Genomic DNA, 25042 nt, shown 5'->3' with positions numbered 1-25042 from the left:
GGCGCTTGCAATTAAAGATCAGAAGCGGGGCCGGGGGGCATTGAGTGCACAGTTCAGAAGTCCACAAGCTGGATAGTGTGTCCACTCTGGTGATTGCAATTAAGGAAGAGAGGGTGGGTTTTGAGCGTATAGGTTAGCAGTCTACGGGACAAAACATACCCACCACTAACATATCAAAAAGCAGACCGGCCATGAACTTGCAAACAAACTCCGCTCCAGGCACACCAAAAGCAGGACACCGCAGACACTCTGAAGATCCAAGACCGGCATGAAGTGATGTTAGCATACAGGTGACTGCAGCCAGAATTTGTGGGTTCCAGGCAGATGCGATCAGATTAAAATGGAAACAAGGGTTGTTCTACACAAAGCTTCTATCCTAAGAGCCGGCTCGCGCGTACACCTGTGTATACAGAAATAGGTCTGCCAGGATTTCAAGCAGAACCACAAACAGATTAGAGGTCTATGCACCACAAAGAAGTGGAGAGACTTGAAGAGGAGCCATGGGGTCTCCAGGAGGGGGACCCCCGACTTCAAAATAGTAGCAGCCTCTTGTCACCAGCAACGCGCACCATTTGAACTGGTAGCTCAAACTAACACGAGTTCTAATACACCTGCAACCACTGACTGAACAAGACATTGGTTTGTGCACATACGCACACCTTGCTCAGAGACACATCTGTTTGTGCTCACACACCTGCATGCACACACATGCGCCGCTAAATAGCGAACTAGACCTATTTAGGAATGATATTTTCAGTTATATTGGCTACTACGTAGCGCTGTAATACAGCGTGGCCCTGCGTTTTCTTTTTCTTCAAACAAGAGTTAATGTCACCTGAACAATGGTATTCTTCCAGTTAACAGTCTATTGCTATCATTCACTCTGAAACGGTTGTTGAAGAGTAGCAAAGATTCCTTTTAAACGGGTCAAGTCAATTCAAGGGCTCATTTTGTGGGTAATTTAAATCTAGTCTATTGCTTTTCTCCAATGTGCCACTGACAATTACCTCACTGATCTTGTAAAATCCTTCATAATGCAATTCCAGTCCAGAGACATAGGAAAGGAGCTAACTTTGAAAATATACAGCGCTAAAATGTATACAACTTAACACACTTGCGGTCTCAACACAGAAGCCAAGTGATACGTGAGCTTGACTAAGCTTTGAATTTCCAGAGCAGGTATGATTTAAGCGGATGACTCTGCAGAATACATGCAGTTGTGTGCAGGTGTTGTTTCAAGTGCCATATATGACAAATGCATTGGTAGGCAGTGTTGTGTAGAGCACACAAACCAAGGGAAAACAACAGCCAACAACCAGCATATCTGGACTTGGAATGGAGTGAGCTACATCGAAGGGCTCACGAGTACAGGCCTCTTTTCTCTCCAGACGGAACTCTGCGGAAGGTCGCAGGTAGCAACCCGGTCTTTTCAGCAATGGCACAGTTGAAAGGGGAAGTGTTTGATAAATGCTTCCGGGCCCCCTGCGAAATTGACCAGCCTGCACCATGACGCTAATGACAATGACAATTTCCTCAAATTTGTTTTCTAGCGCCTGGCGAAGCTCTCCCCAGCAAATGGAGGAAGTGGGTTTTCTGTAGCCATGGATACAAAAAGCTAATCTACTTAAACTCTACAGTGTAATAGGACGTGCCAAAGGACTGCTGCTACCATGGAGACATTCCAATGGTTTATTTGCCATAGAGTTCTATTATGTTGTTAAAACTAACATGCTGAATCGTTGAGGGCTTCATATGCAAAATTATAAAAAGGTACAGGCTTTCCAGCAGAGCTGCCCGCTAAATGGAGCACAGTGCCCTGTGAAGTTCTTGGAGTTGATGTTGGCCTCGGCTAAATGGAGCATATTGTCTATTACACAGTGCCCTGTGAAGTTCTTGGAGTTGATGTTGGCCTCGTATGCTTGATTGCAGGTAGATCACTTATTTCCTTGCTTCCTCTTGCAGGAACCCCGATGAAGCAATCTTGTTTCTGTAACATGACCACATTCCTTACTTTTATCGGCAAGCCCCAAAGCTGTATATCAAACATGCCACATGCCTCACTCTCCAGGTTCCTCATAAGTTACCACTCTGACATTGCACAAATCATGTGTGCCAATACAATCTTTCTATCATCTTCTCCAATGCCACGCAAATGAGTTTCAATGTTGTGTGTTAAACTGGAAGTAGGTGAAAATACATTATACACCCAGGGTATCTGTAATTCCCCATATACAGGCCAAGGGTCATGTGCAATCCCTGTTAGGACAGGCAGTCTTGAAATTGCAACTTTTAGGTTTAAAACCTGTACTTTGTGCACATAGCTTGCACTACACGATGTCGTGTTTGCCACTTTCTATGTGATTTAACATGCTGAGTGTCACATGAGAAGGCAGTTTATGAGAATGTTGCCATTTAACATGTTTTGCTGGAAAATCAAACTCACCAAAAGGCCCTTTAAGTAAATGCCATACCCTTTTGAGCTAAATCCCCCTCTCCCTGCAGTGCAAGACTATTCTCCTCATCTGCCAGGCTCCCAGTCGCACTGAGCCGGCAGGACGGCAAGTGCTGTAGAGCAATACAGAGAGGGCTTCTTCGGCTTTAATGCCAATATGTTGAATCATTTAAATATTCTGTATAATTTGCCTTCTAACTATTCCTCCCCAGCATTGAATGGGGTGCTTAGAGGCAGGTTCATCTCACAAAGGTGTCTCTGGCTGAAATGCAATTGTGGGAGGGCAGTAATCATTTGAAGGACCTCTTTGCAAAGAGGGAGACATTTGTCATTGGCTGGTAAGAAAAGAGCCAACACCATTGACAAACAAATAACTGAGCTATATGGTTGGTTGATCAATCAAGGGACAGTAGCAAAATATTTCACTACATATCGGCAAGGCAGCGTGAATACTGTTCCATGTGTTAATATCCCCGCAGAAATATCGCCATACAAAAATATCACCATATTTTTGAGGCGATATTAAGGCATGGAACCTGCGGGGTACACCCCGGCACCACCCACATTATTTTTAAAGGAGCGGAGGACACCCCTGCAACCCCCGCTCCCAAAAAACCCAAAAATTACCCCCCCCCTCCAAATAAATCTCCTATGGCCGTTCCAGACGACCATATATACGGCGATATTTTTGGTGGGGGTATGCAGTGATACCCTTGAATACATCATGCTTACCGCGGCCTGCTGTACACCGGTTTTAGTGGTTTAAGCTACGACAAACAAGCAAGGGCTTTGCTTCAGGACACCCATGGAAACAAAACCCCATAGTTGGTGGAGCTACAATCCCTGCTTTTTAAGATGCCTTTTCATAACTTTAACCAACAGACTGGAGAGCGCCAAATGCCGGGAGATTCACAGTTGCTTCATAACTGATCTACAAACTCTTGGATGCGAAGTCTCGCCACCAAATAGTCCCAAAATAGATCCCCACACATAACAGAAAACTGAAAGCGGGTGGAAGGGTCAACAATGTATTGTAGAGGTAACATGTAGCCTTTCTCTGCTGTGCATCCCCGGTATCCCGTTTCCAAACTTGCCACACAGGAGTATGAACAAAGACAGCTCCTGGCACACTATGCAGTCCCATTATTACTGCGTCGTGTCCTTTCTACGCCTGCATTTTAAACGTGTACAAAATAACGAGAAAGTTCATGGATTTTTTTGGGGGGGTTGGGTAAGGGCAGATAAGGGGTTGGGGGCAGGGAGGGGGTCGGGTATGGTTAAAAAGGTTATAGGTCAACGGATCAAAAAAAAAGGGTCAAATGACAAAAGTGTCGAATTAATTCGACCAAAAAAAAGGATCGAATTTTTTTGTAATTTTTTTTTTGGGGGGGTCCCCCACCCCCAAACCCCTGTTTTTGGGGTAAAAAAACCCTTTTAAAGCTACAGTAGAGCAAAAAAAAGAAAATATATATATTTTTTTTTAAATGTCGATCCTTTGGTTTTTGGTTGAATGCACTCAACCCTTTTGCATTCGACCCTTTAACTGGACACCGTTCGAAAATAGGTGGGGGAGGAGGAATATGGGGGGCGTGTAAAATGCAGGCGTAGAAATGCCTGGCGATGAAAGGACATCGTACCGTATCAGACACACAGCTCCAGCATTTAACTGTTGCACTAGGAGCACCTCCTTTTAGCATGTATCTGAGGGTTGACAGACGCGATGATCTCGGGAGTTGGGTGGAGATCCCAGTTTCCACATTGAACCGTGGGCTGTTGGATGGCATCATGCATTCGATTGCTTTAGTGACACTGGTGTAACTGTATGCTTCTGCACTTTTGTTTAGTAGTTTAAAAGTAACTTGTGCCTCTGTGCAAATTGTACTTGCATGCGGTGTGTTTCAAGTGAAAATAAATGGACATTGCTTTCCCTATAGCAGAGAGTGGAGTACTTTGAGTGGAGTACTTTGAGCAGCATGATCTGAGTACTTCTCGGACCGTCCCGCACGATGCCCAGTAGCGCCATTTAGGAGGCACATCTACCCCACACCCTGCACCAAGGCTTCCCCATAGGATTAGACTAGCTGGACTGATGCCCCATACCACATCTTTCATAACTACATTGGCACACATCCCTCACAGGACCCAAAACATAATTGAGTAGTGACGCACCACTCCCATCAACAAACCCAGGCGTACTCTTACAATCTTCAGACAAGCCAACAGTGCTATGAGTCCACACCAGTAGCAAGTGTGATCTATACAAATACCATTTAACATAACATTCTGATCTTGACTTGAGCAAAGACATTACAGATCAGGCATGCCTTAGCCTACCAGGCAGTTTATGCAGTGCGTACAAAGACACATCCTATGGTCGTTATTTCTCCACGTATTAGAAAGGTGAAACAGTTGTGTTGTGGTAAAAATAAGGGTTGCTTGGCATTTATTTTAAACGGTCAAGGTGATCTGCAGTGCTAGGCTAAGACAGCGGGAGGTAAACAGCTATTAAATAGGAAAGATCATTCTTGACAGTCTTGTGGTCTCACAACTCACCATGAATATTCTAAGGTGCTTGAGAGAGAGGGCCAGCAGCATGAGGTGAAACTGGTGGATTGGTAAGTTGGTGGGAGATCTGGTGGACTATCCCGAGGCACTTGAACACCACTAGCAACTGAGTGCTACTGGAGGCAGGTCAGGAGGAGACAGTCACATCTGCAACATGGGCCACTAAGTCTCTAGAGTGCCAATTTCAATGAATGCATCCGGGGCACCAGAAAAATGCACTAGGCCATAAAACCCTAAGGGTGAAGAATTATGAAACCCTCAAGAGTGAATTGAAGTGGAGATATTGCCTTATAGTTGCCTTCCCAGCTTGAGTATCCAGAGCTGCACTGATGAGCTGGATCTTGTTCAGAGGGGGCATGGCAGCGTTCATAGAACAGCAGAGAAAGAAAAAGTCTGCAGGTCCTCATGAGATCAGAAACGGGACAACCTCAAACCTAACAGTCAGCAGTCACTTGTCCAACTACAGTCATACGTGAACGTGTTCTCCCCCGACGTGACCACTGCCAGTATCTGGAGGCGTTCCCCGCCAACAAGATAGGATGCAAACTGCAAGTGACATGATGGATGGGTATATGAAAATACACATCCCCGCGGCTCAGGGCTCAACCTACCCTTCCCTGAATGAGTCTAGAGAGATCAGGGCTAGAGTGATCTGGGTATTTACCTTTCGCAGGTTCTTGTTTAAGAGGAAAATACCTAAAATAGGGCTGCAGAAACAGTCCTTCCAGAGTTTCTAGAGTTATCAGAGCTCCATTTATGATGATCTTGCTGAGAGGTTGTGCAACCTGCTGAACCTGGATATCCTATGGGAGGTGTGAGAGTAGGACAAGGAGAGGGGCTGTGAGGGGCCATTCCAGGAATGGGAGGCTGTAGCCATTGAAAACTATTCTTAGGACCCAGTGGTGAGAAGTAATTGGCATCCAACAGAGCAGTGGCATTCATTTTGCCCCCACCTGTGTCAACTGTACAATGACCCTATTAAAGAAGCGTTGGAGTGGATGGACCCAACAGCACCCTACAGTTGCACAGTCACAAGCCGAGCTGCTGCCCCTATTGAGTGAAAACACAGTTGCGACCTTTGCTGTTGCAAATGCTTCAAAATTTTAAAAAATACTTACAAAGTGGCAAATCCAAAATACGTTACCAATTATTTGAATGGCACAATGTCCACTGTTCCCTCTGTGTGCTTCATGCTCTATAAAATGGGTGCCAATCATTTGACCTTAGACACCCAAGACTGTCACATTTGGCATCTTGCGTTCTCACCTCATGGGTTTTGAACCATAGTGTCCCACAGCTGTTGGGTGGTACTGACAGGTTCTCTTCTTGCACTATTGGTGTACTTGTCTTGATAGTCCCAGGATCAAAGTTGGCCACAGTCCATCATAATTCCGAATAGCTATAGTCAGACTTCTGGTTTTTAGGTTGCACGTCTACTAATAATTGAGCGTCCTTGTTCTTTGTATTGAACGCGTGAAGCCACCTTTCAATGCTATCATCAACAGGTCCTGCAGGGTGCGTCTGTCTGGTGATTGACTAGTGTTTCGGTTCTGTGGATCGAGATGGTATATCTACGCAGGTTCAGTCTTTCACATCGTTCCTGGTAAGTCTCACCTGCAAACTTTAATAGTGGGAGCTTTTTTGTATTGGATGCGGTTTACAACATTGGAAGATTTGCAGTTGTGTCTCCATTTTGTGTATCTGTAGAGTTTGTTTCTTTGGGGCTATGGCAGATTTGGTGAAGATATATTGGCAGGTTTTGCATCTTCCAATTCTGCACGGGTGTGTTCTTTGCCTTATTTGTTCTTCATCTTGGAGAAATGTACTTCTGGTCAGAGACTGCGAGATTTTTCTGTTGCTTGTGGTTAATTAAGGGAGTTTCATTCATTACAAAGGTCCCTCAGCTCATCGTCCCTTCTGAATATTGATTGTAGGTGCTTAACAATCCTATTCAGTTGCGTTAGGTTGGATAGTAGGTGACAGTATAGATAGCAGGTGGTCTGAGTGCTTTCCAGCTGTATGATCATTTTCGCCAACAATTTGTTTGGCTGAGTGACATTTTTACTAGAAGCGACATTGGAAGCGTGGCACATTGTTTTTGCACCGGGTCTTCCTGTTGGAATATATACGTTGGTATCAGAAAGCCTGGCTATAGATCATAGATCAGTTATGTGGCTTGGATGGAAATTTGTCCTGTGCAGGTGTTTGTGCCAATTATTGAATTTGTTGAACACCAGTTTCTCTATGGATGTTCGTCCAACAGAAATGGTTGTATCCAGAAAGTGTAGGCTCTCCTTGGAATTTTCTATGGCAAATGTACTGCAGTGGTGGGAGTCATTTAGTGTTACATGGAATTGTTTAAGGACATCTTTGCTTTCTGTCTTAATCAAGAACATTTAATTAATAGACTGAATTCCATGAATACTCTTCCTGCAGAAAATGGAGTTGAAATTGAAAGCCACCCCCATGTAAAAGAAATATCAATCACTGCTTTTGTTGTTGCCCATTTCATTGTGTGACCACCATCTTATGACGACATTGATTGTACTGCAAAAGCTAATGCATTTTACCATCTATGCATAATAATTTAAGTTAGCCCAATAAAATGTATCACAACTTGCATTTTGAGTGATTTTAAAATGAACCGACACCATCAAACCTTTGTACGTATGGGATTTATAAAGCACAAACGTAGCTGGGAAATAAGAGAATTGCACAAATGGAACACACTAAGGGGGCACGAGTTAAAGTGTGGGGTAGCAGAGGAGCCTGGATAGATAGGTAGGATAGGGGAGTGGGTGACAAGTTGAGTGGAGCAATCAGTGAGAAGGTCTTTGAAGAGTAGGGTCTTCAGGTCCATCCCCAAGGGCAGGATGGAGGGGGCCAGTCTTACCAGCATTTGTAACTTGTTTCAGAGACAGGGTGCATAATAGCAAAAGGTCTGTTTGCAGTTCTTTGCCTCCAGCAGGGCGATGTTGTGGCTTCTGGTGGTGCGTTGGCCTTCTGAGGTGGAGAGTTTTTTGGCCAAGTAGAGTGGTGTTTGCGAAGGCTTTGTAGGTGATGCAGGCAGGTTTGAATATGAGGTGTGTGGAAGGATAGCTAAAGTATCTCCTTGAAGATGGGGGTGAAGTGGTTGCAGTTTCCTAGCCCTGTGACATCTGGGAGCATGCAGGTGGGCTTTCAGAGGGGTTAAGGTGGCACTGGGGACGACTCCTGCAAGTAGGACGTTGCCATCATTGGCACTAAAGATGACCAGGGCATGGACAACTTTTCTGAAACTCGGGGCAGGGATCATTGTCTTGACTTTGTGGTGGAGTGCAAGCTGGTTCCATGCTGCTTCGGTCTTCTAGGCAATGTATGCTTTGAATGATAGTGTTGCTGCTAAAGTTCAGAGACTTTGCACTGGGTGTTGGGCGAGTCCATCAAGCTTCATTTCAGGCTGCCAATTCTGGACTTAGGCATGCTTTGTGTGGTGTCCGAGGAGAATTAATTCGGTCTTTTTGATGTTGTAGAGTTGGCCTATAAGTAGGAGCTTGTGATCTAAGCTTTAATGAGGCGCAGAAAGTGCTTGAGTTGATAGATGTCATCGATGTAGTTGATCTTTGGGTAAAGCTGTGCGTCATCTGCTTATTGTTGTATCTTGATGAGTGTTGGCGAGGATTTCCCCCAGACGTTCCATGTAAATATCGAAGATGAGAGAATGGAACTTTGTGGAACACTGCAGGTTATTGGGTGGTGCTGTACTCAGTTCGAGTCTGTCTGGACAATTTGCTTGGTCACTGAGATGTAAATGTTAAACACTGCAGGACTGTGCAGAAGGCAATGTGCATTGCAGGGATGTGGAGGAGGGCTTCATGGTCAACAGTAATGAAGGCAGCAGAGGTTGAGGAGGGAGAATAAGCAGAGATCCCATTTTGTCCAGCATGTGTCAAGGGGCATCAATAACTTGGATGGTGGCAGTCTGTGTGCTGCATCCTGCTCAGGAGGGAGGAGAGTGCTTCACCTTTGATGACCTTCACAATGGAGGTGGGGAGAATGTAGTCTTTGTAGTTGGTGGGTTTATGAGTTGCAAGAGTATTGGGTCAGGTCTTCTGGAGAATTGTCCAAAATTCGGTCTACTATATGTTGCGGGTTGGTATGGTTTGGATGTCTGTGGTGTGTTCGGTGCGGTCAATGTGTTGTCTAATCTTGTCTGTGAAGAAGCGGTTGATGGTGTTGCATATTGTAGGGACCAGGACAGTGTTGAACCTTCTTTTCCCCATTTTGTTGGGCTCATACGATTACTGCACCCACTGAAAATGTAGACTGTTTTATTTCATCCCCCTTTAGAACCCATCTACATGTGGGGGATGTGTATAGTAAATAAAGTATGTAGGGTTTTCTGGGGGGTATCGAAATAAAATAAGTTGTCATTTTCGATGGTCGCAGTAATCATATAGATCCGTTTTGTCCAAGAGAGGAATGGTCGCTTTCAGAAGCTATTGCTACTTCAAAACCTTAACTGGGATCTTTCCTTCTGTTTGAAGAGTCCTCCATTTGTCTTCACAGAAAGCTGCAGATTATTAATTTGAATCCCTTTCGGAAGCGGCAAGCCATTTCTTTTCGATAGAGTTTAAAGGACATCCTGCTCGAGAGCTGCACATCACACCCATGTAGCACCTGACTGCATGCAAATACCAATACATAAATGCATAGCCTTCTGAATTTATACATGACCAATGCATGGTTACAATGGAAGGAATTGAAGATTGCCTTCTTGAAGGAAGCACAGCCTGGCTTATATTATGCATCTAATCACGGGACAGAAAATGTGTATTGCTGCAGATGCAGATACACATACACACACACACACACACACACACACACACACACACCCCCCCAACCACCCCTTGAAACTGACATTTTCTCACAAAGGATATTTTCCTTACCAGCTGGAACACATGGTCCAATAGTAACCATCATAACTTCATTATAACAAAGCCCAGCTGGACGGAGATCTCGATCACCAAACCGTAGAATTGTAAGCTGGAGTTCACCTAGTGCAACTCTCAGTAAGTATGTAGCCTGATCCACCAGACAATAAATCAATCGGATCCAGGCTTACATCTGTATGCGCGGGACAGGTAATGTGCACCAACTAACTGCAGATCAAGTTAATCCTAGGGTGGAAAAGGATCTGGCTCACCTGTAATGCAGTGGCCAGTCGGATGAGGAAATATAGGTGCACTAACATTGGATTGCCTCAAAGTGTTATGGGGCTGTATGACTTTTCTGTATGTATCAAGTGTCCAGCTGTGATGTCAGAACTATCACACCTGCACTATATGATAGCATTCCCAGGACCTACATCATTCCGTAGAAGACATGGGACCAGAACATCTATGTTTTGCAATGGTCCCAAATGTTGAGCGAATGTAGTGAATGCAGCAAACCAGTTTTTGCCCAATCTATGCTCTCTAAAGTTTGTTGTACTAGGTTTGCTGCAGGATAGGAACATTAACAGATGTGCATCAAAGTTTCATCTGTCGGATTTCAAAGTGGAGCTACAAATACTGTTTTGTTCCTTAGTGCACAAGCAGAAAAAAACCACCAAAAATCAGTTTGTGCACTTGGTTGTCGTGCCTCGACAATGTTAGGTGATCGAGGTCTGGTTACATTTTGGAGCATGCCCTGTTTGCACTATTCCTACTCATGTTGGAAATAAATGTGTGTAACCATTTTGTTCCCTTGCAAAAATCTTTCGGTAGTACAGATTGGGGCAAAACCAGTTCACTTCATTCTGCATTGGAACAGAGTACATTGAGTAAATTATAGACACTGTGCACACTTTAGATTACATAGTCCCCGATGACTGTGTACGAGAGTCATTGCTTTTGTCCGAATTAGATATTGGCATCATTGTATTAATCTATAAGTATTCAATATAATGCCCATTGATCTCCGAAGAGCAGCAGAGCACTTAAGAGAGAACACATTTATTGAAAAGCAAGAGGCACTGTACACCAAACAGGTCCAGCTGAGATGTGATGGGGACAGGCCCTTGAAATACTTGACAGTGGTACATGTGGTTTTTACATACATACATACATACATACATACATACATACATATAACAGGTTTACAATTTGAGGCACACGAAAGTAATCTGATCTTCCCAGAATTAATGATCCAATTTTTTGGTTAGATGCCAAGGTCTGGATAATGACTGGGTTCTCCAGGTTAAAGACTTCCATGGAGCAAAAGCATTCTATCGGGAACACGAGCAGAGTCAGAAGCTCGGAGCAAGACAGATAGATATCTGTGTTGTTCTGACTGTACTAATAGCGAAAAAAGAAAAGAAATGCATGCATGTAGTTATAACCCCAGGACACCAAGCATTCATGCATACTAGGGACGCCCTGTCGGACATTCTATTGTTTCCCATAAACACACATATGTGACAAAGTTGAACTGTATTAAAATTGGTCAGATGGACATGCCATATGGTAGAGCATGCTTTATGAAGGCCACAGCTTGGAACATTGCTTGCATAGACTAGACTAGACACCGGGTCTCCTCGCGCTTTCACTTTGCGCGCCATTGGAGCCCAATTGGAATGGATCTCCGTGTGTTACCACCGAGTTCTGCTACTGTACACCGAAAATTTCAATTTGCAACTAGTTAACAGTGCTGCCAGTCTACCCGTTCCATGGTATGAGGTTCTGTGTCTACTGGTAACAATCTAGAGGCCTTTCTACAACACAAGCATGCACAAGCACCTCCCCTAGTATTCCCCCAAAGGTTCCAGTGATCCTAAGACATGGACATCTCGAGCCTCGACTATGGGAACGAGCTATGCCTAGGCCCCCCCGCCTACCCTTAATGCCCAACACCACTGCCCGCCAGGCTCCTACTCTGTCCTCTTCCACACCAGCCTTCACATTCCTGCATTGACTACCACAGAAGAGTGACCCCCCCCACCCCACCTCTTCTACAACACTCTAGTCCCGAATGAAACAACTACTCCATGTTAAGAGCATCTTATGTGCAATAACAATTTAGCCAATTAGTTTTTTTTTTTTTAACTTTCTCGTAGACTGGAGGAAGTGATGGGATTAGCTTTGCTAAGTGTTTGAATGTATCATCTTCAGACTGTTGAAAGCACACATCTTTTTCGAGACAGTTTGCAGATATAGTTCATGCTGGTACTAAAATGTTAAGACAATTTCAAAGCACATTGTTACTTTGAGATTGGATTCTGACTCCTTGACTTGGCACTGCCTGAACTTAGTCACTTATGTTATTTGTTGCGACATGTTCCTTTTGATATGGAACATGGCATAATACCCTTGCACATGACCTGAAATGAAAAACTACAGACTGGGCGATGTGGTTTTATTGGTGTATACAAGCAAATGATGTTTAGCACTGATATGCAATTAGTCCTAAGTTGATGGGCAGATTCAGGTGGGTCTAATGTGTATGTATATATTTCATTGTCTAAACCATAGGGTGAGAGATTATGCACAACACTCAGTTGTGTGCAGAAATAAAATCTGCAAAATTGCTAGGAAGATATGGCCTTCATGTTATATGAGTGTTGAGAGAATCTAACCCATGAATACAGTGGGGGAATTGCTGTATTAACCATTAGGCCAAATCTAAACCTCTGCAAATTCATATAGAATTGCACCATGTACTATACAGTGGAGAAGCAGAATATACAAAAGTTGTAGATGCAACTTTGTAGCTTGAACTGCTTTGTTGATATATTCTGGAATTGAGGTCTCTAATAATCCTGCTGTTTGGTTGGTCTCAATGTATTTCAACGCATTCTGGTCATTTTAAGGAACTGTTAATAATAGTAGAGTGGGGATAAATACTTTTGGGATTATAGACATCTAGGTGCAGGCTTCGGAGTCACTATAGTTCGTAATAGTGATGATTCTGTATATATTGTAGCTCAGAATCACTTTGCTGGGTTGGGAAGTGTAGTGCTTTGCATGCAATTGATGTGTCAATGTGGTTTGTCTGTGTATGTCATGGTTGTGCGTTTTATATACACTGTTGTGATATGCAATCCTCTAATGTTTCAATGCTTCTTTAAAGGTGGGCATAGCTATGCAAAGGCACCTCCAATTAGGCTTGCTTCTTTGGGAATGTCATCATGATAAATGCTCCTGAAGACTATCCAACTCTGTATGTCCTGTCTCGAAGGAAAAAGATGGAGATAGGTGGTTGGATACATTTTGGTGAGTGGCAATAGATGGGTGAGCTAAACATATGTTCATGGAATGTTAAGGGCCTTAACATTCCTAGGAAGAGGAGGGAAGTTCTGACCAGATTGGAAAGAGAATATTTACATTGCTCTTGTACTGGAAACTCATCTCTTGGAAGAGCACACATCTCCTTGAGAGCACTATTTACTAGAACATTGTTAAACTGTCATAGTTTCAAGTCGAGGGGAGTGGGATTATTATTATGTAAGGGTCTGAATTTGAGCACAGAGAAAGCAGTAATGGAGGACGACGGGAGGTTAATTCTAATAGATGCCAAATATGAAGGCAGAATTAATCACAATAGGGTCTACTTACGGTCCGTGTACCGGAGGAAGGGACTTCTTTAAGATGATGTTGACACTTTTGGGTGAGATGAATGGGGAGTACATGGTCTTGGGCGGTGACTAATTGTGTTCTTGATGGAAGAATGGACCGCTCTGCCCATTGCAGATACACAGGGGAGAGCACGAGCAAAGTATTCAATGAGTTCTTGCATAGTCTAGACTTAGTTGACATTTGGAGATTTATGCATTCTGGGGTGAAAGAATTTTCCTTTTTTTCACCGGTCCATTATTCATACTCCAGGATTATTTCCTGATTTAGGACAGACTTGTTGTAAAGGCCTTGTTATGACCAGCCCTTGGTCATAGGGTTCACTCATCAAGGACACACAGGATACTCAGGACAGGTACTCTTAGTGGTTACTTTATTAGCTTCATAGTTATAGGATCAGATGTCGTGAGGTAATTGAGAGATCAAGAGGAACAAGGGACATTGAGCCCACTGGCTCCCACCACCCAGGCTCACATATTGTAACTGCCTGGGTTAGAACCAATTCAACTCCAAACATTCTAACCTCACACTCAACACTCACAGCCTACATTCTGATGATGACATGTGCAAGCATAAGAGCCAACCCTAACAGGCCTCCAATGTAGAAATTAAGGAATGAGGCATTTCGGATCATTCCTTAATTTCTATGCCACTAAATGTGGGAATGGAACGGTCTGGAACTTCTAAGTGGCGCCTGAAGACATATATTACAGGAACAGGGATTGATTGAGCCTCTGCAAGTGTTTACTAAGAATTTTTTTAACATAAATGTGGGTTCTGCATCTAACATAACGGTTTGGGATAGCTTTAAGGCAGCGATTACGGGGAGTTGATTATCATCACAGCCTGCATGAGGAAAAAGGGAATTTTTGAACTTAGGAGGCTTGAGAGTTAAATACCGGTCAGAAGAAATAACAAATGACAAGGAGTGGTGAGGATAAGGATGATGCAGAGAGATTAAGGGAACGCCTTAAGCAGGAGATGGATTCCCAGTACGAGAGAGGCATGTTTTTCATGAGGCAGAAATTTTGGGAACAAGGGGACAAGAATGGTAAACTATTAGCAAATAGGCTGCATGGTTTGATTGACAACTCCTTTGTCCAGCAAGTAGAGGGTGATGGGGGAGGATATAAAATTAAGAGAAGTGAGATATGTGAAAGTTTTAGGAAATTTTATGAATCACTATATCAAGGAAGAACAACTCCCAGCGTCTAAAGTCATTGATAGGTTTTTTGATAAAATGACTCTGCCAAGGTTGTCGGATGACCAAGCTACAACCGTTGATGGACCCATCACGGGGGAAGAAATAATGATGGCATTCAAACAGCTTAATACAGGTAAATCACCTGGCTTAGATGTTCTTCTGGTTGTGTTTTACCCGGCACCGGGTCATGTATTGGCACCATTTTTGTGTACCCTATATAATGGTTTTATGCCAGAGGGGATTGTATGTCCTACGATGAAGGAAGCTTGCATTGTGGTGATCCCGAAACCAGGCAAAGACCATAAAAAATGTGAAAATTATCGACCAATATCGTTATTAAACATTGATTTCAAAATATTCCCTAGCATATTGACGAATCAGCAGGACAAGTGTATTGGAGACCTGATTAGTCACTCCCAAGTTGACCATGTGCGGACACTAATAGATGTTATGGGACTCCCGAAGGAAAAGGTTCGAGATGCACTTCAAATTTTTATGGATGCGGAAAAGGCCTTTGACAACTGGACTTTCTTGGATCGCACACTCGGGGAAATGGGTTTTGGGGACACCTCTATAAGAGCTATTAAAATGTTGAACTCCTCTATTAGTGCTAGAGTCTGGGTCAATAGTGTTGTGTCTTCTCCATTTTTCTTGTCAAGAGGTACTAGATAGGGCTGCCCGTTGTCCCCATATCTATTTAACTTAGCAATGGAACCATTGATTGCATATATAAAGCAAGAACAGAGCCTTCATGGACTTATATTTGGGGGTAGTGAAATTAAAATCTTGTGTTATACGGACAACATGACTATTATTTTGACAAACCCGCTGGAAGGGAGCGAAAAGTTGAAACGCATGTTTGAGGAAGTGGGAACATTGACTGGCCACAAGATAAACTGGGAAAAGACAGTGGTCTTTCCTGTAGATGTTGGACACACAAGGAGCGATATGGGTTCTTGGAATTGTCAGTGGGAGACGCATCAAAATCCAGAGACGCATATCAAAATGGGGTCGCTTAACGCTGGGACTTTGGGCAAAAATGCATGCCATCAAAATGGTTCTTTTACCAAAGGTATTCTACATTATCCAATCCATCCCTTTGCAATTCACCAAGAAGGTCATCGGTAGTGCTGATAAGGTCTTTCAAGGGTTCCTTTGGGGGAGGGTAATAGGCCTAAGCACATTTTAACACGCTCTGTGAAGGAAGGGGGATTTGGATACCCTAATCTAGTGAATTATTGCACTGGATTTGTTCTAAAAAAAATATATCAACATTCAATTTCTCTGAAGTTAGTGAATATGTCCCCTACTGGCAGATTATTGAGAGTGATCAATTCTCACCTTATGCTTTAACAAGACATGTACTCTATGTCTAATATGCCAAACTCTACGATGAGATTATCCACCATGAGTATTACCAGAAGGGCCTTACAAAATGTTATGGCAGCCAGAAGGGAAAACATTTGGATATACTATGATGCGTCATTATGGAATAACGCAGGGCTACAGATAGCTAACAAGATCTTAAGTTGGCAAAGCTGGATCAGAAGAGGTATATTGAGGATACGTGATGTCTGGGAAGGTGGTCTTCTGATTTCCTTTAAACATCCTAGGGTATCTTTTGGAATAGGGAGTAGGGAAGGTGCACGTTATAGGGAACTAAAGATTCTTTTGACGGAACGCTAGGAAATCCCTGAGATAGAGAGACCCACGAGCTGTGCGGTTATCCGTTCTCTTCCATGTGCAGTGTCAACGTACATGAGACTAATGCCAATAGAAATGAATGAACACAGACAGTTCTCAGTCTCACTGTGCAATAGTGACAGGTGTTCCAAGTAATTCAAAGGAGGAGGGATTTCTCGTGAGTCCAATGAGTTTAATAACGAAGTAGGCTGACACGTGTTTCGAGTCATCACCGACTCTTCATCTGAGGCTGAAAGTTTCAAGAGCTAGCCTAACCAATTAAGTATATCGAGGCCAGTGCCAGATGCACTCTCTCACTGCTTCGCAATTGCGGAACTCTGTGCAATGCTGCTGAACTGAATGAAATGAAAGTAAGCCCAGATGCCAATAGAAGACTCACATATGGAAGCGTGGGAAAAACTTCACCAGGCTTCAGTGGAGGAACTGGTTACGGACATTTCAAGTGAATAATGGGAAAGTCTGCTTCGTGTGGGTGTGCAATCGAAAACGGATTTAGGACTAAGGTACATTAGGCAAAGGATTTTACGTAGATTGTGTTGAACCCCCGCACGAATGGCCAAACTAGGACTATTGGATAATGATGTCTGTTGGGGTTGTGGTCTTCATGGGGGTACCTTATCCCATTTGCTATGGACATGCTCTAGTGTATCCACCTTTTGGAGTGAAGTCTTTAGATTAGATATTATACTGGAGGACTCGCTACCATGTACATATTATTCGACAATTTTGTTATGAAGCAGAGAAAGAGGAGAGAAGGACAAAGTAAGAACAGCTTGGATCAATAGGGTACTGGTAATGTCAACTAAGCAAATATGAAAAGTTTGGAGATCAAGGAAAAAGCCAAATGTAGATGATTGGCTGTTGGATGTCCACACTTTGTCTTGCTATGAGAAAGTTATGTTAAGGAAACAGAAGGGAGAGGAGCATTATATTTGAATTTGGGGTTCTTTTAATTAATTATACAGCTGATAGTCATTAATCACATGCTTTATTTTCTTTATGGTGTAGTTTGGGGATTGTTTAGATTTCTGTATAGTGTTGTGTATTGTGTTTTTGATGTCTGTTGTAGTCGGGTTTAAGAAGTTTTACTATGGGATACGAATTTGTAGTAGTTTATTAAGGACTTTATTTCACGAATCGTAACAGTTATATTTGATTGTTTGATAAATATATGCATTCTGTAATTTGATTGCAAATCCCTGATGTAATTGATATGTTGATGTTACCTTTCTTTTGTACAACTTGTTCTGAAATAATAAAGTGATCAAAAAAAAAAAGAAAGAAGAGCCCTTTGCCTTTAGATAAGTATTAAAACATTTTTTTTTCAAACACCAATCTGTCTGGGGCCTGTTGCACCTCTTCCACTCCTGATTCTCACCAGGTGAGATCAACCTTCACAAATACTTCCTCAGTCTTTTCCTAAATCTTCCAAATCTGCTGCTCCTGCCGTCTGCCCCACGGTCTGGACCACGGGATCCACCATGCACAGACAAAAACCAACGATCACTCGCTAACCCCTCTAGCATACATCACCGTCCCCTGGAGGACGTCATCCACCCAGGCCACTCACCAGCACAGACTGCCCACAATGAACAGCACTGCAATAATGGCAAACTGGGCAGCACAAATAAACGACTTGCATAAAATAATACTCGTACTGAGGGCTTTCAATGCCACCACAGGAGGCCTACAAACCACAGTGCTATAACAGTGTGAAGGTTTTATTATTAACAAGATTGACAAGAGTCTTTGGATGGATAGAGTGGAAACAAGAGTTGCAGAGTGTTGCATTGCTGTCATGCCTAAGCAGGATGCTTGAGGGAAGCCAGGACTCTCGAGTGGGACTTTACTCCACCCACTTAACAGAATATTCCTCAATGTACTTATGGTCCAGCAGGACCCAGGTCTAAAGCCACATCTTGGCGACTTTGGGGGGGATGTTATTTCTGATCAGCGTTGGAGTTTCTTGTCTGAATCACTTCGGGGGAGTCTGTGGAAAGACAATAAGGCTTCTGATGAGGTTAAGGCTTCGATTTTGGCTCTTGATGGCATTTGGCATTGATATATTTGGGACACAAGGCAATACATATTGCAATAAGTTATACAGCGTTCTCCACCTTTGGATACTACTAAAGATTCAAATGAGCTTAAAACTGCACAGACTTTCCAAACATGCACAAAATGTGAACTTTGGCAAAAAGGCAGACAAAAAGGATTGTTCAGTTTGCAAGTCTGCAGCTTTTGTTCCAAGACTTATCAATCTACAACAAATTAGGTTAGCAGCCCATACTTCTTACAGAGTTTTCATGACTTTGCAATAACAATCTGCTTGTTTGTATTCATTGACTAAACTAACACCACCCACTCCTCTGAAACAAAGACTCGAGCCCTTTGCACCAGAGTACACAAAAAAGCTCACCAATGGCCAAAGCTCGAACTGCAGAAGAGAGGCGCTTGGCAGGAACATCAATGGGCGGACATGCTCATTACCACAGGGAAAATCAAAAACTAATCTGCAACTAATAGCAAAAGCCACCCAACCCCCAACAGCCTGGCCCTCTACATAACCATCAAAGGCTGCATCCACCAACAAGCCGATTATGAAATCCCTCACTCCACTGACAAATGCAATGCCATAAGCAGGTTCTTCTTAGACAGGACCAGCACACACATCAACAATACCAAACACTTAGCAGATATCCCTCCCATCACCCGCAAGCAAAACTTTAAAATGTTTCAAGTTCAAGACAACAGAAGACTTGCCCAACATACCCCCAGTACTCGAGGCCACCTTTCGTTGAAATGGAATCCTCCCCCTCTAAATCGCAGGTGTGAACTCGCACCCCTCATCCATATAATCAATGCCTTCTTCAATCAAGACATCTTCTCCAACACACTGAAGACTGGCCAGATCCCATATTAAGAAATACATTTCGCCCACATTTCCTGACAAACTACCACTGCATTCCTGGCAGGTCCTTCACAGGAAAAAACACAGAAAAGACCATAGCTCCAAACAGAAAATCTAATGGACACCCCTCTAGGATCACCATTCCAGCTTTCTACTATGCTGCAGTACAGAAAAAAGCCAACATCCAGGTTCACGAGACACACCTTGCACATAATGGAAAGCAGATAACCCCTGTCGACTGGTCCTCATGGACCAGTCTGCTGCCTTTGACAATGTCAGTCACAAGACCCAGCTCAACATCCTTGCCTCCCACCTGGGATTTGATGATGCATTGCTGCACTGGTTAACCTCATGCCTCCCAGATAGGATCACAAGACGCAGCAAGCCCCGGTGTACTGCAGAGTCCAACGAGGATCCATCCTCTTTGACAGGCATATTGACCTTCTGTGTGGAGCCATTGGGGAAACTCCTTGCCGGCATCAACATAATGTTTCTTCAATATGTCAACAAGACAACTCTACCTCAAGATCAACTTTACAAATAAACACAAACAAAGAGGCTGCCTCAGCCGCATCCAGGCCAAGATGTCAAGCATGTTCTAAGTAAAATTGAATACCACAAAGTCGGAATTCATGCTCCTGGGGAAACCTTCCATGTAAATCCAAGCCCAGATCTGGATGACATAATGGTTGCCTGATTTGCATCTGGTTTTTCCCCTTCTGTAATGGCTTGGCAGACGAAGAATGATGGTCTGGAGGGTTGCCCAGAGCAATGCCAGAGGATGGGATTCATTCTATACCTTCCAGCCAACCCTTCTTTTGTTTTGCTAGAATTCATCTTAACTTCTGGAATTGCTCTGGGTACCCTCTGACCTTCACCTGCCAACCAATTACAAAAGGGGGAAGACCATATGCAAATTAGGCTTGGACCCACAACAAAAAGGGGCAGTCCAGCCCGATCTGCTTGGTCACATCCCTTCAGCACGAGACCACAAGCATCCCCAGACATGTTTCAGCCTTGTTGGGCCTCATCAGTCTGGGCATACCCCCCCCCCCCACTCAGGGTGACTAAGCAAAACAAAAGAGGTGATGGCTGGAAGGTTTAGAATTAATCCGAACCTCTAGCGTTGCCCAGAGGGGCATCCCTCCAGACCATTGTTCTTTGCCTGCAAAGCCATTACAAAAGGGGAAAGACCAAATGTAAATCAGGCTTGGACCCACCCTGACAATGGTCACATCCCTTCTGCACGAGACAAGCAACTCCAGACATGTATGGTCTATTCCCTTCTGTAATGGCATGGCAGGTTGAAGAACGATGGTCTGGAGGGTTGCCCAGAGCAATGCCAGAGGTCAGGATTAATTCCAAACCTTCCATCCATCACCTCTAATTTTGTGTAGATCATATTCTACCAGATCCCAGCCGTCTGCAGAGTACTTTACTGGCTTCCTCTCAAGCCTTCATCACTTACAAGGCACTGGCAACCAGCCCAATCCTATCTAGAAGAAAACCTCACCATCTCCAGACCAACGAAACACAATTAGCGAAGCCGTCGCTAGATTAGAAACAACCAATTGCAAAATGGAGATAAGAAAACAAGCATTCTTCTGCTATTCCTCCAGATTGGAAATGCAGATCCACATCAGACAAGCTCCCTTGTTGCTGCACTTTGGAAAAGGGATGAAGTCCATGCTCTTGAACCAACACCTGACTGGGCACTGAATTTTGATGACTTCTTCTCTGCATCTCCCCTTCCCAGGCTGTGCCCTTTTATCACTACTTCTAAGCTATGAAGAAAAGAGTTTGTGGAAGTAAAGCCCTTATCAGGAATGCGCACAACTGGAGTTATATGAAAGGAAGTTGAGTAGTGGTTGAGCTGCTGTCGTGTAGGTGGTAAGGTGATCTACCACTATCACCTTAAAGTAAGTCAAATTGTAAGCTAGGTTTGTGCTAAATAAATCTTGTAGGTAACATAACACTGCAACACTGCCAATAGCGTATTTTTGCACTCCTTTTATACAAGTATGTGTCAGAGGAGGTTGAAGACCTCACATTTCCGTACTTGCAATGCAAGCCTATAAAATTGAATACAAATATAGAAATTTAACTGTACACAACATCTGCCTTGCTGGAAAATGTGGAGTAACTCACTGAACGCTTTTTGCTCAACCAGACCCATTAATGTCCTTGGTTTCTTCCCTTTTCTTTGAAGTCATTTCGGACAGGCTAGGGCAGTGGATTTTCAGGAAAGCTGGACTGCTGCCCAAGAGGTGGAAGAACACAATACTTACCTGCAATGATGGCTTTTCATCGCTGTAATCAGAAGCTTGCGAAACTACTTTGTCTCATTGGAGGGTGGGGGGGGGTGGGGGATGGGATACTTTGGAAATACTTTTATACAACACTCCCTACTCCCCAGATTGAACGGATCGTATGAAAATGTCCTGCCAATTTAAGCTATTTCTGTAGATTCACTCTGTTCAGAAATTTGAAATATTTCTACATCTCAGTTTCTGTGGTTTCCTTACTACCTGGAAAGGAACTTTTGTTTCTACCTCGAGTTGCTCAACTGCTGCATGCAGACTATGAAGAACCTCATGATAATGCTGGGAGGATTGAAATGAATGTCCATGCCTTTTAATTGTCCCGTTTCTCCTGCCTAGTCGGCCTTAGCCAGCCAATTTACACATCGATGCTGGAGGATGATGCAAGGTGCCCTTTTATTCTGCAGTTATTTGTCAATCCGAGTGTAAAGTGGGTGTGGCTGAGTGTACAGGTTGAGCACACGAGCGCGCACACAAGCAAAAATGGTGTATTTATTCTGGTGTGAGCGTAATTAGGGACACCCTTAGAAATGGTGACTGATCCCAGTTTTCCCCCGTACTTTGCGAATGCACAGGTCTAGTCACAAGGAAGGAGTCGCGGCCATCTACAGCGACCAGTCTCCCAAATAACAAAAACCTCTGTTTCCTGAGCGGTCTTAGAAGAAACCATTTTAAAAGTAATCTCTGCTCACTGAAGCGTGGCGTGGCTCCAGAGAGAAAGACAGGCCAGTATTTGGATCTTGTAAGGAAGGATACTCGGGTGAATACGCACATGTGAGTAGATTCCTGTAAGAGATAACAAGGGGACATGTGTGTATGACAGCATGCTGGTTTGAATGGATGAAGTACGAGGTCAATCACAAAGATTGAACAGGACCTTTGGTGAAGTGTTTTTTATATTATATATATATATATATATATATATATATATATATATATATATATATTGGATAGGATTTCAGGTGATGTGTTGAGGTATAGATTGGATAGGAGGTGGGTTATGTATTGAAATAGTCACATATTTCTGTTTTTGTACTTTTTATAAATGGGAAAGGGAGCCTCAGTATATAAAGATTGAGAGGTAAGGGAGCCTCATCCATAATATGTTGAGAAGGAAGTGCCACACGGAATTCTTTTATGACGACAAAAGCAATGGGATCCTCAGCATGTAAAAAAAAGCTGAGAAAGTGGCACTACGAGCATATAAGGAAAAAAGTAGTGGCTCGGTATAAGGAATGGGCCTGGATTTTAGTCAATTATTTTTGTATATTTTCTCTTCCTGTCTGTTGTGGTAAAAAAGGAAGGAAGGTGAAGGAGTCGCGGTGTGTGTGAGTGAAAAAGTGAAAAAGAAAAAGGTGGTTGGGGAAAAAGTGGGTTGATCTGTATTTTTGTGGGAAAGATTTAATAAAAAATGAAAAAGGTTATTAAGAAAGTAGAAAAACGCTGTTTTCAGCTACTTCCAATCATTTCCCCATAGACAAAAAGTCCAAATGTCTGCGCAGTGCACAGGAAAAACCGCTGGACTGAATTGGACTAGGTATAAACCAACTTGGGCACAAAGTGTTGACTTGATTTCCGGGAGGAATCTGGGGTTATTCCATTAGTAGTTAAAATATTTGATGGGGAAGGGAGTGCCCCCTTCTCCCAAAAGGATAGCTATATAGGTGTCCCAAAATACATCAGCACAACTTTTCAGAAATGAAAAATCCACCATTTTTTATTTTGCTCGATGCAAGAGATTATAGTGGTAATTGCTGGGGTAATGTGAAAACGTAAAGTGGAGAAAAAAAAGCTATTTGGAGGAGGAAAAAAGGATGAAATTGCATCATGCCAGAGGTGGGGAGGGGGAGGAGGACAGGACAAAGTTGAGGAGTTGGAGGTGGTCTGGGGTGCTAGTTGCAGTTCGAAGGTTTTTACATACTCAGGGTATCATGGCGGTAATCTAGATTACCATGATAATTACTGCACTAATGGTGGCACAGTTATTTCACAATAAAGGGACTACATTGATCCGCAGTAATGGTAGTTAGATTATTGCAGTAATTACAGCGATTATTATCGGGCTAATGTACACCGGGGAAAAATAAACGGGGGGATATCTATCGTGATCACATGTACCTGGCAGGGGGTAAATGGGTCTTTCTGCCAGAAGGCCCCAAACAACACTATTGGTGCAACATGTACAGTGGCTGCAGCCGAAGGTTGTGGCCACTGGCCATGGCCAAATGCTGTGGCTAGTGGGCCCCAAGGAAACCTACAGGTGGAGGGCTGGCCACTGGTCATGGGTAGTTGGCCCTAAAGAAATCCTTCTGGTGCAACATGCAAAGTGTCCACGGCCGAAGGCCATGGATAGTGGCTTTGAATAAACTATGGTATAACAAAACCTTTGAAATTCACTGAAAAAAACCTTAGTTAAGGTGCACTTAAATTGCGCACATTTAGCGCTACAAAACCCTCGAAATTCGGCAGATATGGGAAGTCGTGACCAGCGTACCTCGGCGCATTCCCATTCCAAAGGCTGTGAATCACATACATGTTATAAGAGAGGGATTCACAATGGAATAAAAATATGGCATATTGGGGGACATCAACAGTGACGTGGCGAGTTAAGCTGATCATGACTTCCCACATCTGCTAAATTTCAAGGGTTTTGTTCAATTAACTGCGCAACTGAACTTTAACCAAAGTTATTTCTGTGAATATATCTATCAGTACAGAGCAGAACACCCAGTGCCTTGATTGCAGTAGGAATGCAAACATGGGAGCAAATCCATAACGGGGAGATGGCAATTATATGATCAATGCTAAGACTGCATTCTGATTGCTGGGTTCTCCTCGGTTTCTTGCTGTGATACGTTGGGGACAGAGTATTTTGTTCTGTCCCCAATGCTCTGATAAGACATCACTAAAAACCCTAATGCAAATTCACAGAAACCTTTAAGTGAAGACAAAGCATTTACCATTACGCAACAAAGCAGTTAAAAGCTTCCCAGCCTCAGCATCTTAGTGGCTGCCCAGCACTCAACTGTGACAAGATTTCAGCTGCAGGTGAATTTATTTGCAGATCTCTATTGCCTACTACAGCTTCTACTAACATACTTCAAAAACAATTAAATAATGTGATTACTCAAGTATCGTTGCCTGGTAAGTAGCTGAGTGTGACTAGTATTTGGTTCTGCATACAGCCTTGGAAAGGGCACTAGAGCTAACGGTTACACATACTTCTGGACAATAACCTGCACAGTTGGATAACACTTGGCAGCAATGAGCACCTGGCACCACAACACAATTGAA

At 43.3% G+C, this 25042-nt stretch overlaps 1 protein-coding gene across 8 annotated transcripts in view; it reads right to left on the bottom strand.

Annotated features, from left to right (window-relative positions):
• STIM1 (stromal interaction molecule 1) overlaps positions 1-25042 on the bottom strand; it is a 591802-nt gene that overhangs the window by 12803 nt on the left and 553957 nt on the right. For 2 of the 8 annotated variants that reach the window (XM_069640362.1, XM_069640363.1), the window contains one exon: positions 13965-18506. The exons of the other annotated variants lie outside the window; for them this stretch is intronic. In XM_069640362.1, coding sequence (XP_069496463.1) covers positions 18467-18506 — 40 coding nt within the window. In that variant the 3' untranslated portion in view covers positions 13965-18466. Of the gene's footprint in view, positions 1-13964; positions 18507-25042 lie in introns of those variants that run through there. 8 annotated transcript variants of the gene reach the window in all.

The sequence above is a fragment of the Ambystoma mexicanum genome, chromosome 7q, assembly GCF_040938575.1.
Source record: "Ambystoma mexicanum isolate Mex_15411 chromosome 7q, UKY_AmexF1_1, whole genome shotgun sequence".
NCBI classification, from domain to species: domain Eukaryota; kingdom Metazoa; phylum Chordata; class Amphibia; order Caudata; family Ambystomatidae; genus Ambystoma; species Ambystoma mexicanum.
Note: the sequence above shows the minus strand (reverse complement) of the source record. Positions and strands in the feature narration are given on the sequence as shown.